This window comes from Macrobrachium rosenbergii, chromosome 39 (genome assembly GCF_040412425.1).
Source record: "Macrobrachium rosenbergii isolate ZJJX-2024 chromosome 39, ASM4041242v1, whole genome shotgun sequence".
NCBI lineage: Eukaryota > Metazoa > Arthropoda > Malacostraca > Decapoda > Palaemonidae > Macrobrachium > Macrobrachium rosenbergii.
This window is the reverse complement of record NC_089779.1, coordinates 9,855,618-9,870,444: the sequence shown is the minus strand read 5'-3', so window position 1 is coordinate 9,870,444 and position 14,827 is coordinate 9,855,618. Positions and strand designations below refer to the sequence as shown.

The 14,827-nt window shown below is 37.9% G+C and overlaps 1 protein-coding gene and 1 long non-coding RNA gene across 4 annotated transcripts in view; one reads left to right on the top strand and one right to left on the bottom strand.

Annotated features, from left to right (window-relative positions):
* The window catches only part of tyn (trynity), a 124,003-nt gene extending 113,652 nt beyond the window's left edge, over positions 1 to 10,351 (top strand). For 2 of the 3 annotated variants that reach the window (XM_067082491.1, XM_067082490.1), the window contains exons 10-18: positions 1,326 to 1,937; positions 2,210 to 2,385; positions 2,967 to 3,100; positions 3,526 to 3,573; positions 4,750 to 4,889; positions 5,803 to 5,884; positions 6,342 to 6,486; positions 6,996 to 7,257; positions 7,473 to 10,351. In XM_067082491.1, coding sequence (XP_066938592.1) covers positions 1,326 to 1,937; positions 2,210 to 2,385; positions 2,967 to 3,100; positions 3,526 to 3,573; positions 4,750 to 4,889; positions 5,803 to 5,884; positions 6,342 to 6,486; positions 6,996 to 7,257; positions 7,473 to 7,642 — 1,769 coding nt within the window. In that variant the 3' untranslated portion in view covers positions 7,643 to 10,351. The remainder of the gene's footprint in view (positions 1 to 1,325; positions 1,938 to 2,209; positions 2,386 to 2,966; positions 3,101 to 3,525; positions 3,574 to 4,749; positions 4,890 to 5,802; positions 5,885 to 6,341; positions 6,487 to 6,995; positions 7,258 to 7,472) is intronic. The other variant, XM_067082492.1, reaches the window with a different exon arrangement.
* The window catches only part of LOC136825731 (uncharacterized), a 583,078-nt gene that overhangs the window by 470,421 nt on the left and 97,830 nt on the right, over positions 1 to 14,827 (bottom strand). The gene's annotated exons all lie outside the window — the stretch shown is intronic.

Here is a 14,827-nt window from a genome sequence, read left to right as displayed (position 1 = left end):
CATATATGTATATATATATGACATAACGAAATGCATGTAAGAATATAACATATGTAATCTATTTTTAATATTTCTGAAGCATATATCCCCAGCTAATAAGTTAAATCATCTGAATCCCGAAAATGAAAAGCAAATAATAATAAGACTACTTACTCAGAACATATGGATACAAATGGGGAAGAAATGGACTTTAAAACAAAACCTTCTCAGTTGTACAACTGTAGTCAAAATCAGTCTCTGTCTTCAAAAAACCAAAAAAAAAGTCAAAGACGTCCGGAATTGCGTTTTTGTCTTCGTTACAAACGATAAGCTGCTCGTTACGAAAAAGAAAAGAGAAAAGGAGACAAAATACGTTACCGGTAATTTGTTTTAGAGGAAATAATAATTGTCTTGCCACCGTAACGTTGTAAGAAATCTATCAATCACAAGGACAATCACAAGGTAAATTTGGGGAATTTTATATTCAAATTTCTCTATTGGTTTATTTTTATTTTTCAGTATCTGAGAGAAGCAGCGTACTGCTGATATAGTATTGAACTTTGGACTGAGTAAATCACAGTTTCATGACATTTTCTTTTTGCCATAAAAATTCGGTAACAATAAATTATTTCCTGATAGAAACATATCTGAAGTATGCAAAACTAAGCACTAATACATTAACAAAAACAATTACGATAGCAATAAGATCACAAAGGCCTAACAATAAATAAATATAAACAAATAAAAGTAGAGTTGAATTCTAGTTTCAAATTCTCAGACGATTCACTGATGCGTGACCCTAACATCCTTTTGGGAAAATCTCAGTCACAAAGAAAAATAAAAAAAAAACTTACTGACATAAGAAATTAACTTTGGAGTGATACCATTTACAAAACTAAAGGATAATTATTGCACGGACCTTGTTCAATGTTTCTTAAAATTACATCGCTCGGCGAAATATGGAATTGAATTTCCCATACGATGTAGAGTCCCTCTAAATTACTTAACGAACACATTACAATATTATTTGCAGAAGCAAAAATTTTGGTTCCTGGCTAAAACTTCAAAGGAATAACAAATACCTTTACAAAACTGGACAATGGTCAGAAAATGGGTGTAAAAAGACTCTTGACATTGTTAAAAAAAATCATACCATGCTTATTTGTCTTAAACTTAAAAATCCGACAGAAATCTTCCCGATAATGAACAAATTGGAAAAATTATATATAAAAAAAATATGTTAAGAGCCCTTAAGAGATAGCGTTTCCTCCCTCCGCTTTTAAATTCGTTCACTTCATAACGGGGCATCACCAAACGTCAATTATCATGCATGGCCTTTGTTACAGGATCTCTGGATGGTGCCAGTGGAAGTGGAAGCGGAAGTGGAAGTGGAAGTGGAAGTGGAAGTGGAAGTGGAAGCGGAAGCGGAAGTGGAAGTGGAAGTGGAAGTGGAAGTGGAAGTGGAAGCGGAAGTGGAAGTGGAAGTACTAGTAGTAGCAGCACTGGAAGCGTAAGTGGCAGCACCGTTAGTGGTAGCGGAAGCACCCTTCAACCTGGAGGAGGTAGTCCAATTAATCCCATTGGTGCCAGTTTTGAGAGTGACGGAAGCGATTCCATAACGGGTGGTACCATCAGCAGTGGCTCAACCAGCGGTGGTTTTATCACAGGTAGCACAACCAGTGGGGGTTCTATCACAGGTGGCTCAACCAACGGTGGCTCTTTTGGTGGCTCAACCAGCGATGGTTCCTTTGGTGGCTCAACTAGTGGAGGTTCCTTCACCGGTGGCTCAACTAGTGGTTCCTTTGGTGGTGGATCAACTAGTGGTGGCTCCTTCTCTGGTGGCTCTACCATTGGTGGCTCTTTTGGAATTTCAACTGGTACCACATCATCTGGTGGAGTCACTTCCAGCCCCGACAGCGACAATGTGAACTGCGACACAACAGGAGTTTGCTACGATGGTAAGGATTTTCTTCCCTTCCAACTAACTTTGCTGAAGCTGACCTTTCAATCTGGCTGGCACATACAGTAACTGGGGTATTCAGTGTTACAATGTATTGCCAAATATAGAAGTATATCCCAGTCAAATAAAAAAAAAATCTGATGACACTCAGAGACCAATGTTTTACTATCCATAAGCTAGAGTCTAACGTATTTTTTCACTCATTATCATAAATATGGCACTAATACCAAGTGCTTTTGGAGCACATTCAATCACGTCACTTTATTTCAGTATCTGTTCACTGCAAGGACACTCGCATTGTCGTTGAGGTGGCCACGAATCAACCGTTCAACGGGCGGATCTATGCTCTGGGAAGGTCAGAAACCTGCAACGTCCAGGTTTCTAACTCTGAAGGGTTCCGCCTCGACCTTTCAATGGCTGGACAAGACTGCAACACACAGAGCGCTGTATGTAGTCAATCCCCTCTACCTTCATCATGATCTGTTGCTTTACTGAAATTCAAGTACAACAGTTTCTCCAGTGTAGTTTCCCTCTATAACTTACATTCGTCTGCAATACAGCTAATCTTCACAAATCATACTTACTTTCCTTTTGATAAAGCTAATCTTCAAACTGATCTCTTTAATGCTCCTTGCCTGACTGAACATGGTATGTAAATGCTCAAGTATATTTATTGGCCTATTATGGACCACGTATGATCAAGCCTTCTTTCAGGAATCTATTACATCTGATTCTTTTTTCCCTTTAGCTATCCTGATTCCAGTATGGTTCTCTAATGAAAAGGTATTTTTTCTTTGCGTATTTCAAACAGCTTTCTCTGTTAAAACTAAACAGTAGTTTATAAAAACTATGGTTATTCTCATTTCATTCTTGTTCTGTCTCTTTTTTTTTTTTCACTGTGGAAACATTATTGATCATAAACATCATTTATCGCAAATAAGAAGTCGTTCTCATTTTCGGCATGTTATGTGAAACAAGATGCAGAAAATATGAAATGCACCGATTAAAATCTTTACCTACTTTTCAGGGTGGAGTCTATACAAACACGGTGGTGATCCAGCATCACTCGATCGTAATGACCAAAACTGACAAGATCTACAAAGTCCGCTGTACATATGACATGACCTCGAAGAACATTACATTTGGAATGCTTCCAATCAGGTAAGTCTTCTTCAAGAGTAACCCCTGTGACATTTCCATCCCCTACACGTTGATTCAATTGGTGCTGTTATTCGAACTTACATGTAGAAAATCATCTCTCTGATTAATTTGTCATTATCTACCGGTAGTCAAAAAAAAAAGGGCAACGCATTCCCTCTGTTATTCTCTGGCGTAATAGCAAAGCATGCAAGTCCTCTACGAACAGGGTCTCATAGAATGTACTGTATTGCGTTGAAGCTGTTCTGAGCATTCCTTCTTCACGTATTCTGGATCGACTGCAGATAGAACCTCCTATTCCTATAGGGTTGATTTTAAGGATCCAGAGCGAACGAGTGTAGCTGTAATTTGAACTGTCCCTTACGCATTCACCGGTGCTTTTCCCTTGATTCCCTGGGTGTGTGTCACTAACTCTATACATTTTACAGCAGTTCAGGCCAGCAGGGTGACCAGGTTTCCGAGGAACTGATCATCCGGTAAGAGAGCAGCTGTAGTAAGAGCCTTGCCAGGTGTAGAATCACCGCTGATAGAAGAGGGTATTCTGTAGACAATCTCTTAGAAAAAGACTCTGTAGACTCCCTGACTTTTTTAGACCTTGACCTATAGATCTGGACTACAGACAAGTTGCTTGGGCAACGTCCATTAAACCTTAATAATGATGTGCGACAATAGATTTAATTACTAACGTGTACATATCATATCAAAGCTATCTGACGTGACTTGTAGTGTTTCGCAACAGCTGTAGTAGTTAGATGAAATTACAGCATTTCACTAGAAGAGATTTTGTAACAGAATGGAATGGCAAGAACTAACATCATTAACAAAACCTGAGGTTTATGGGTCAAATTCTAATTACTGACCAGCAAAGCAATAAAACTAGTGCGATGGCATGATCTGACCTAATAAAAAAAAAAAGACTTGTAAATACTTGAGCAACACAGATGTTTTAAGCACGGAAATGCTGGTACATCCACGGAAGGACGTCAATCTTGAACTTAGATCCACTTATTGACAACACATGCTAGTAAATTTACAAACAAACACTGGCTTCAACTATACAAATGCTCATAATCTATAACACTCATTAAACTAGCACCACGGCAAACAATAATATGGGTCACAAATTGAGTAACACGAGGATGGATTCTGAAAACAAAAATCATTTCCAAGCTATTTAACCAATAAAACACCCTATTTGCACAAACGTCCCCCACTTCACAAGCATCCCTGACCCAGCACCGTTAAAATGATATACAGCACGTGAATCACAGCTACACAATGTTACTAACACGTGGCTTCGCCCGTAAAACGTTCATTTATGATAAAAGTTTGGTGTGTGCGTTAAATATATATATAAACGCTGCTGCCTTGTAAATTGCTTGAACTCTCTACTTTGCTGGTTTCTTCTACTGGTTTATCACGTATAATACTGTTGTTTAAACACTGAATGGGATAAATTACTAATGTAGGGGCTGAAAATAATAAAACAGACTGCAATGCTTGAACCAAGATAAACGACTGATAGTGTAAGACATGACATAATTAAGACAGTTACCGTTGAAATACTGACATTCAGACGTTCGTTTTCTATGACATGCAATTCACCGTACACTGAAGAATGCCTCGAAACTAATCTTTTCTCCTGTAATTAGGGACCCAGATATGATTCCCATCACCTCTGCCCCCGAGGCACCCCCACCCAGGATCAGGATCTTGGATGCTGCCCTACGAGAAGTGGAGACCGTCAGGATTGGAGACAGACTCACCTTCAGAATCGAGATTCCCGCGACAAGTAAGCTATGCTTGTTACTTTTGGGCTTTTGCTGACATTGTGGAAGCACGGGCTCTTGCTCGTATAAGTAGAATAGAACAGAATGTAACATTTAGGCCAAAGGCCAAGCGCAGGGGCCTATGAGGTCATTCAGCGCTGAAACGGATATCGACGGTAAGAAGGTTTGAAAGGTGTAACAGGAGGAAAACCTCGCAGTTGCACTATGAATCAATTGTTAGAAGGTGGAAAGTAAGAGGGAAGAAAGAGAATACGAACAGAGGTACAGTAAAAGGAATGAAAGAGGTTGCAGTTAGGGGCCGAAGGGACGCTGCAAAGAACCTTTAATAATGCCTACAGTTCATCGCGTGAGGTGCACTGACGGCGCTAACCCCCTACGGGAATTTTTCTGTTAGAATGGCCCAAATTCAAAATCATATGAAGGACCTGGTTCTTGTAACCTGCGTCGATTATTATTGAGCGGATTCAGGTTCAATTGACGGCACTTTATCAGCTGAAAGCCTTTATAAAACGTATACTACCTGCTTTATTAATGTTTTTACATTCATGAACTGACGTCACGCTTAAAGGTGGTACTAGTATGGGTCTTTTCTTTTGAGCAAACGACAAGTGAAAATATAAAATACACACAAAATAATGATAAAAGAAAAAGTGATTATGCGATGGATACACATTTCTTAAGGTACAACAATTCTAAAATATAATTAACAGTACTGTAGGCATATTGTGCAAAAATACAAGCATTAATATACCACATCTATTGCTAATAGTTCACGTAATTTCATATCATCGCCCCTGCCAAAAAATAAAAATAGAGCAATTGCATTTATGAAGGTGTCTTTAAAATATTATACAAAATGCTATGCAAAATCAAGTCAGAAGTAATAATACTAACAATAACATTTTCCTTTACCAGCTCCCTACGGGATTTTCGCCAGAAGTTGCGTTGCTATGGCCAAGGACTCCCGATCTACTTTCCAGATCATTGATGACGATGGGTAAGTGTCAGAAGCATTAAAAAAAAATAAAAATAAACTGTACAATAATTATCAACAAAGTCACGTTGAACGAAATATTTGTGCAGAATTCTAGTGTGATCACTTGATAGTCATGTTCACAAGGGACAATAGTTATAGGTGAGTGAAATCAGTTTTGAACTAAAATAAATCATTTCCTGAAACCATTACATTATTTTTTGCTCAATCGTCCATGACAACAATCGAGAGTCATAAATATGTCAATGTTACTACATTAGATCAGAGGTTGCATCAGCCCAGCAGCTGGCACAAAACCACTGTACACAGAGAAAGAACCATCCAACCTTCTCTCTCTCTCTCTCTCTCTCTCTCTCTCTCTCTCTCTCTCTCTCTCTGCATGTTTCACTCTTCCGCTCTGTTTCAAGAGACAAGTTCTAATCTGCTGTTCTAATTGCCATTCAAAATCTCTTGTTTCCAGCTGCCCCGTGGAGCCCTCAATCTTCCCTCAATTCACCCGAGACGGATCAGCACTGCAGTCAGTATACGAGGCCTTCAGATTTACTGAATCCTACGGAGTTATCTTCCAGTGCAACGTCAAGTACTGCTTAGGACCTTGTGATCCCGTAAGTCTAGTTGTCTTTGATAAGGACCTAGAAGTATCCGGTGCTAAAATTGAACAAGGAAGGGTTACGGGTTCTAGTAATTGTTCCCTTCTGGATAGAATAACATCCTCTTTAGGCGCATGGCCCATTTTTCTATCTATTATTAGTTAGTTTCAGATGAACCCTATTGATATGGAACAAGCCGACAGGGGGTACTGACTTGAAAATCAGGCTTCCAAAGAATATGGTGTCCTTTTGAAAGAACTAACAGAAGGCAATAGGAACACAGAAGAAGAGCTCAGTTATAAAGAAAAATTCATTAACAAATTAGTAAATAAATAGGTAAAAATGTAAGTAAATTATTAAAATACGAGAAGAACCATGATTTCAGTCACAAAGCATCAGTCATCAGTATATTTTTATCTTTTATGGCCAAAAAGATCCCTGTACATAAAAAAAAAAAAATTTAAATTAGACGGCAAAAAAAATCTCAAAAAACGCATCTTCAACAAGCCCCCTTTCGCCAACAGGCCAGATGCCAAATTGGCCGCGAACAGATCGAGTCCTGGGGCAGGAAACGTCGTGGCATCAGTGACATGAGGGGAGCCAGAGGTCACGTTCAGGAGACCACGAAGGAAGAAGCCTTGAGGGCAGCAGCCCTCACCTCCTCTTCTGGAGGAGACGAGATGAGCATCAGCCAGGAAATTCTGGTCCTCGATTTGGGAGATGAACAAGATCCCCAGTACAAGGAAAACCTACAGTACGACCCTTACAACGAGTATTACACCAACAGTAAGTCATATCTCCATTATAATACTGTTTTCCATTTTTAATAAGTCATAAAAAGTCCCATGACCAATTTTCATGTCTTGCACTCAGAACATTCTAAAGAAAACTGTCATAAATCCATGACCAATTTTCTTGTCTTGCACTCAGAAACTTCTAAACAAAACTGTCATATAAATCAATATGAATCATTCGCAATTTCCCTTTTTATTCTTCAACAGATACCTTTACCTACGAGAAAGCGGACGTCACACTGTTCGAGACGTGCCCAACAAGGTCTTCTGTATTAGCCCTGGCTGTCACCTGTGCCATTCTCCTCCTCATATACGTTCTTACGGTCTTCTACTTCGTCATGAGAAAATGGTTCCGACCTCCGAAGAATCTGCGATAGACGGCGCAAACTCAGGGGAAGGGCGACGAAACTGAATTCCCGAATAAATCTCGTGTTCAATGTGATGACTTAATTCAGTTTTTGTTATACAAAAATGATCTTATGCGAGGAGATACAATATGAGACGAAACCCTATTATATAAAGGCCCACAGAAAATGGTTTGCGTGGCAGAAATTACTGTTGGAACTATGACCTGACACGCAAAAGTCGAATGAATTGGGACTTTCCGTGACTTATATTTATGAGACTCAGTCCACTTATTTATTCCTTTATTTATTGTTAAATTATTCACTTATTTATGTGCACTTTAATAGTTCATATATAACTTTTTTCAGAAGTCATATTAGGGTTTACACAGTGTCCATCTATTTTTTTCTTATTCATTCATTCAAATTCTTCAGTATGGAGATGATGAATAGGCATACTCCATGGCCCAGTGGCCTGCTACTAATTACTAGAAGCACAAAAAATGACAAATAATCAATAAACTTTGAGGCATTATCCACAAGTGTTATCCAGGGCATTGTTTACATTGGATAAAATAAGACAATATCATATTCACCTGAGATCTTGATCGGGCATTGAAATCTCAGAGTTACCTTTAGTATATATAATCTTGTAATAGACATGTCACCTTTTTTTATATATAACTTTTTTTGTAACGACAAAAAAGCAGTAGATTCTTAGGGACGTTCGCTTTGCAATAACAACTTGAGGAACACGAACGCAGTGGAAGGGCGGTCTCAGCTTCATACCTAGAATTAGAGAGATGATGTCCACAGACTTCATCCGTTTTGTGCACGAATGCACGAAATTTGGGCCATAAGGACCGGCGTTGGGGCCGGGCATCCCTTCTTGCGTGTACTTCCGGTTGTCTGAGCAGACGAAGGTCCAAAAATCAGTAATATGTGATTTAATCTATTTAACCAAGTGATAATATTGACTTCCCCCTGACAAAAGGGACCGCAAAGCTACATTTTTCTTCTCATTTTCACCTTCTGTGATAACCCCAATATTCTCTTAGGGTTCTTATAAACGAGACTTACGTAGAACGCAATTTTCAGATTCACTTGTTGTTGTTATTTATACTGTGATTGAGAAGTTGCACTCGATTCCAGGTCTCTGAGTTTCAGGTATCTGTGCTTCTGGTCTCTGAGTTTCAGGTCTCTGAGTTTCAGGTATCTGTGCTTCAGGTCTCTGAGCTTCAGGTCTCTGAGCTTCAGGTAACTGAGCTTCAGGCCTTTGTGCTTCAAGTCTCTGAGCTTCAGGTCTCTGAGCTTCAGGTCCATGAGCTTCAGGTCCCTGAGTTTCAGGTCTCTGAGCTTCAGGTCTCTGAGCTTCAGCTGTAACATTTACGAGACCTTGAGACCTGTGCCTCACGTTTCCTGGCTAATAGATGGATGGCTGTTGGGGGGGCCATGTGAGTATATAAAACGCACTCTAATCATCTACCATTAACATATCAAAATTAATGTGCAAATCAGATTTAGAAAAACCTCCTAGAATATGAAACCTAACGCCCAACATTAAATTTTTTTTTAAAGAAACCTCTTTAAAAGAGAAGTTTCAGAGTTTCGCAAAATTTCCTCCCTCCAGCCAAACCGGTGTGACAGAGAAGCCGCAGACACTAATTAGAGGCTGTTGTTGAGTATCCCAGGTCGTTTATCAATTTTGTATTGTGCAATTACGCGAGTGCATTGCGTCCGTTATAGTTTACATTAACCCTTTTCATCTTTCTCACGTCTGAAACTTCGCTTCCTAGAATGTTAGAGGTAATATTTATTGTTAGTCTTTGTCCCATTGTTTGTTCGTTTTGAAAACCCAGTTGTCTTAACTTCTTCCTACTCGTCAAAATGCTCCAGAGCTCCTAAAAGGAGCCACGATAAGAACAGATGAGCGAGTTTTAGATTCACTGTTAACTGTTGTTTACCATGAGAATCCATATGGTATCTTGGGGTCGGGGGTCCCAAAGAAGGCCCCCACAGTTCAGCCACAGGCCCATCTGGAAAGTAACCTGGATCGGAATCTGGAAAAATGAGCCAACGACGAGGACAAAGTCACAAAGGGGACGCTAATTAACAGACTCTTAAAAAAGGGGAGGAGCCGCCAAGAGAAGAGTCAATGACAGAATACCACTGTAATTTTAAAAAATTACAATTGAAATTTTCCTGATCTGAAAAAAAAAAAAAAGAATCAAAATTCGAGGTCTAATTGTGTCCCTCCACCAAACCCACAATATTAATGATTCTACAATTCAGACCATTTCTACTGAACGGTGAATTCAATAACTGGGGAAAATTCTTCCAGCATAAACTATTCCACACTCCGTGTTAGATGTTATGATCCCTATAATTTCCTGACGTCTGAATTCGTCCTTTTTCAAGTGATTTACGTTCAATCTCATTTCACCCTTACGTGTAGTATGTTATTACGTATACATCACAAGCGTACAGCATATAAATACGCTGTCTGGTGCACAACAATAAAAGTCGATTAAGTACAAATCACCAGGAAAAAAAAACATTATCTTCATGAGGCTTTGCTCCTTCCTAACTTATTCAATGGTGATTTGCTGAAGTACTTTTACCCATGAATACTTCTAGATCCTATTTCATAGTTATACAGCTGTTGTAAATATCGTGTCATTACTCTTATTTATGTAGTGTGTTGTTTTTGTTACTACAGTGTTCTGTAGATAATAAATGTTATAAAAGAACAAATTATTCTTATTTTCCCGAACATCGTATGAATAAAAATGAGGGTAAATCGGTTTTCAGAGTACGGTTTTCACTTTCTGCCTGAAATACAGCATCTTTCAAATACTGAACATCAACTATGATCATACAATTCTTTTATGATGACCCATTTAAGCCATAATCAGGGATTTGAATAACAGAAAAATTGTTCTATGCAGTGAAGAAACACACAAATGCAATTCATGTACAAATACTTATACATTACAAAGATAAAAATGAATGACGGACATTATTGCTACAAATATTGTATCAGGAAAATGTCTGAAAGGTCATAAACTTGTAAAGCAGGAAAAGCAACATATATATATATATATATATATATATATATATATATATATATATATATACAAAATAAATAAACAAACAAAAGTATAATTTTAACATGAAACAACATCACAAGTCAGAAAATCACCCATAATATTACCAGTAAGCCAATGCCACTGTGTAGTCTTATTTATCTATAATAAAATCCGAGATGCTCTGATCTTGTTCGTCCTCCCCAGGTGACAGTAGGGGAAACATGACACAGCCATCCATCACCTGCAAACCAGTTTATCCGCCCCGGGTGGGGGCGGGGTAGGTAGGGTAACGGGAGGGTAAGGGAGACAGCAGCGCCGTTCCAACGCGTAGAGTGCACTAACAGACTCGTATAGAATAGAAGACTTCTGAAACTGGGGAACGTCACAACGTGCCATCTCAACAGAATATGAATCATGATGCTCCACAGAGCGAATAGCATACACTATATATAGTGATGGAGGCATTAAAAGCCATAATGGAAGTTCTAGTTGTAACAGTGCATATGGAAGAAAGCTAAGCAGGATGTATTCTACTCTAAATTATATTTACCAATCTCGGGAAAAGGGAACTGCCACTTTAGCGAGATTTCCCCGAGATAAAGATCCCCAGATGTTGCTGAGAACGAAATTTCAGGAATGCTACAACAAATATCTGAGGCATTGTTATTCATACCACCATTTCCGTGCAAAATAGAAGTCTTCGAAACGAAACTGGCAGCATTAGCCTTCATGATTCAAGTAGTGTAACAAAGAAATTTTGGAGTGGGAGATAACAACAAGCATTGTCAAAGTTCTGCTACAGGCTGCACGTTCGACCAAAGAGCCCGTGCTGGCAAATGTTCCAAAACATCAGAGAAAGCGTTGGCTATGAAAAGGAAATCCTTAAGCGGGATTAATGTTCAATTTTCCGTTACGGAGGTTAGTTGGGGAGACCGAATAACTGCAGCAGCAGCAGCAGCTGCATCGTCTGCACGCTGTACCACCTTACTTTGGAAATCAATACCTTTTCAATGTTTTCTTGGATGTAACGAAAATATATTTTCTTTGCGAAAAATGACCCGTGAAAGCAGGTATTAGAAAGTACAACATCAACCAAAAATAGTTTCTGGCGTTCTCTTTCTCTCTACTCACACAGACACATATATATATATGTATGTATGTGTGTATGCATATACATGTGTACATATATACAGATATATATGTATATATATACATACATATATATGTGTACATAGATACATAGATATACATATTCATATAAATACATATATCTTTTTATAACGTCAATGTATCATCCTTTGAGTTCCTCTTACGTCACATATACAATGAAAAAATTCATCTCAAATTCAACCATTCCTCTTTCATTCACAGCCAACAATTACAGGTGCCTTCCCGTTCGATAATCCCCTTATCCGTTCTAACCTGACTTCCAGTGACACCCCGACAAGCTTTCAGATCTTTTGCACGCACCCCGCTGCCTTTCTCACTTCGCCTATTAACATTACTGCATTTTCACTTTATGTCCTCCTTGCATCTTATCCATCCACAAAAATATTAAGCAATCATGCGGTCAGGGGAGGGGGTGGGGGCAAACACTCTCTCTCGATCAAGTCTACCCTAAGCATTTATCTAGCTTCCTGTATGCCATTTACAGCTTTTTTTTTCTGTGATCTCAAACTTATCGTGTAATTATTTCATAATAAACACCAGATCAACACAACACCTTCTTCCTAACCCACAGTGCTCTCCCCCCCTCCCGCGTCCTCACGTATGTATATTACATATATACACACACACACATATATATATATATATATATATATATATATATATATGTGTGTGTGTGTGTGTGTGTGTTTATGTAATACACACACACACGTATATATATATATAACAATACACTCTATATAAATATATATATAACAATATATATATATATATATATATATATATATATATAGGCCATATTATATTTTTATATACTCTTATATATTTTAAAAGGTGGCGAAGTCACCAACAAGGCGATAAATGTATAAACTATGGATAAATGCTAGAGCATCAAAGACCTTACTCCCTCGACGTGTCCTTGAAACTACGACTAATCAGCTGTATTTTTAACCTTTATTGAAATAACTCATGCCCACACAAACTATTAATCTAACAAGGCTCTAATTAACGTACGTCAGTAACTGCCAACGTGAGGCGAGTCAGTCTCTATGAAAACCTACAATTAGCGAAATACTTTTCACCTTATGCAAGTGACATATATGATTCCGGATAATGCGTGAAGGTGGTAATGAAATGTAGTTCATTTTTAATGTATAGGGTGATGGGGACGGATACCTGTATGCCTTTGCACGGCCTGGACAGAGGAGGAAAATGAATAAAACAGAGAAATGAAAAAAATTCTGACGTAAGCAATGAAAACTTTATGAATAAGGGAAACTATGGTGGGAGGAGAATTTCCTGTATAAACTATTAACTACTGATATTAACAAGTCTTTCTACAAATTCTTTATTATCTTTGTGTATTTCCAGTCAGGCATACTTGTCGCAAGTACATTCATGCCACGAAGTTATTTAAATCCTCAAGACATTTTCAATATAATGAACGCGATACCTGTGAGGTTCTAAATAAATTCTATATAAATGGTTAATTGAGAGAGAGAGAGAGAGAGAGAGGAGGCGGGATGGGGGAAGATCTGATACCCGATTTCACTCCTAGGCTGTGGATATTATTTTGATGAAGCCCCCTTTTGGTTTAAATTATCATATATTATCACCCACATTTATCTATTGCTAGATGCGACCCGCAACAATCGACCAACAAACGCGGTACCTACGTCACTGCTTAGGTCGAAGGAGGCCTACTGGGTATCTAATGAAAACGCCCATAACCAGAGAGAGAGAGAGAGAGAGAGAGAGAGAGAGAGAGAGTACACTCTACAGTCTTATACATAATGGCACCAACATACTTTTGACGTATAAAATCACTACGTAGAATACATAAAATATCATCACTGCAATTTGGTAAATGTTTCATCAACCCAAGTTCAGTAAGGTGAAGTAAATAGATAAAGAAGTATAACGGGCTGTTCCAGGTGCAAGAGACCATGCTGGCATAAGGCTAGCTCAATCAACAACAAGAATAAGTCAAATATACTACCTCTGCTTACTTGTCCTCAGAGAATAATCCTCGGAGAAAACTTGGAACGTCAAGAAAATTATGCAGATAAAATGAATTAGCTGCGACGTATCACACTGCCGTTTTAAATGCAGACGTAATCCGCTAATTACCTCCATTAATATCAATTAACCTATCAGGCCGCCATCGTCATGAATGGTGAATTTCAATCAGGTTTAGTCAGTTTATGGACATTTAACTGGGCCAGTTTAACAAACTCGACGAAGCCGAGGTGACTGACATGATAAATTGAGGTGGCTGACGCGATAAACTATCAGACACTGATTTTACCTTTTGATTACCTTGTGTTAAGAAACTATTGAGACGTAAGTTAATGATAAATCACTAATTATCGTTAGAGAGGTTATTGTTAGCAATGATGGGAAAATGTGATATACACTCTTTCATATTTTGAAACGTACCGCGGATTATTAAATACGACAAAATATGCATGAATATCCTTCAAAAATAATCGACTTCATTGAGTAAGAGGCCATTAGGATTATTATACACATTTCGCGTGCAAATTAATTTAACACTGAATGCAATTAGCAATGCACCCCGGCAATTTTTCAAAACGATTTCACTCAATTTATTGATAGATTAAAAACCTTACTCCAGTAAAATCAGATAAGAAAAAGTCAAACAAACAAAAGTTTACTGTTGAACGCGAGAAATAAAAAAAAAATAACTCAAAATTGTAGTGTTAAGCGTAAGAAATATCACGTTTAAAATATACAGAAATTTAAGTTATTTAAGTGTGCAGACAATTTTCAAAATGCATTTTAAGCGATGGTGCTATATATACATATATATACACATATGCATTAATATATATACATATATATATATATATATATATATATATATATATATATATATATATATATATATATATATATATATATATATATATATATATATATATATATATTTATATATATA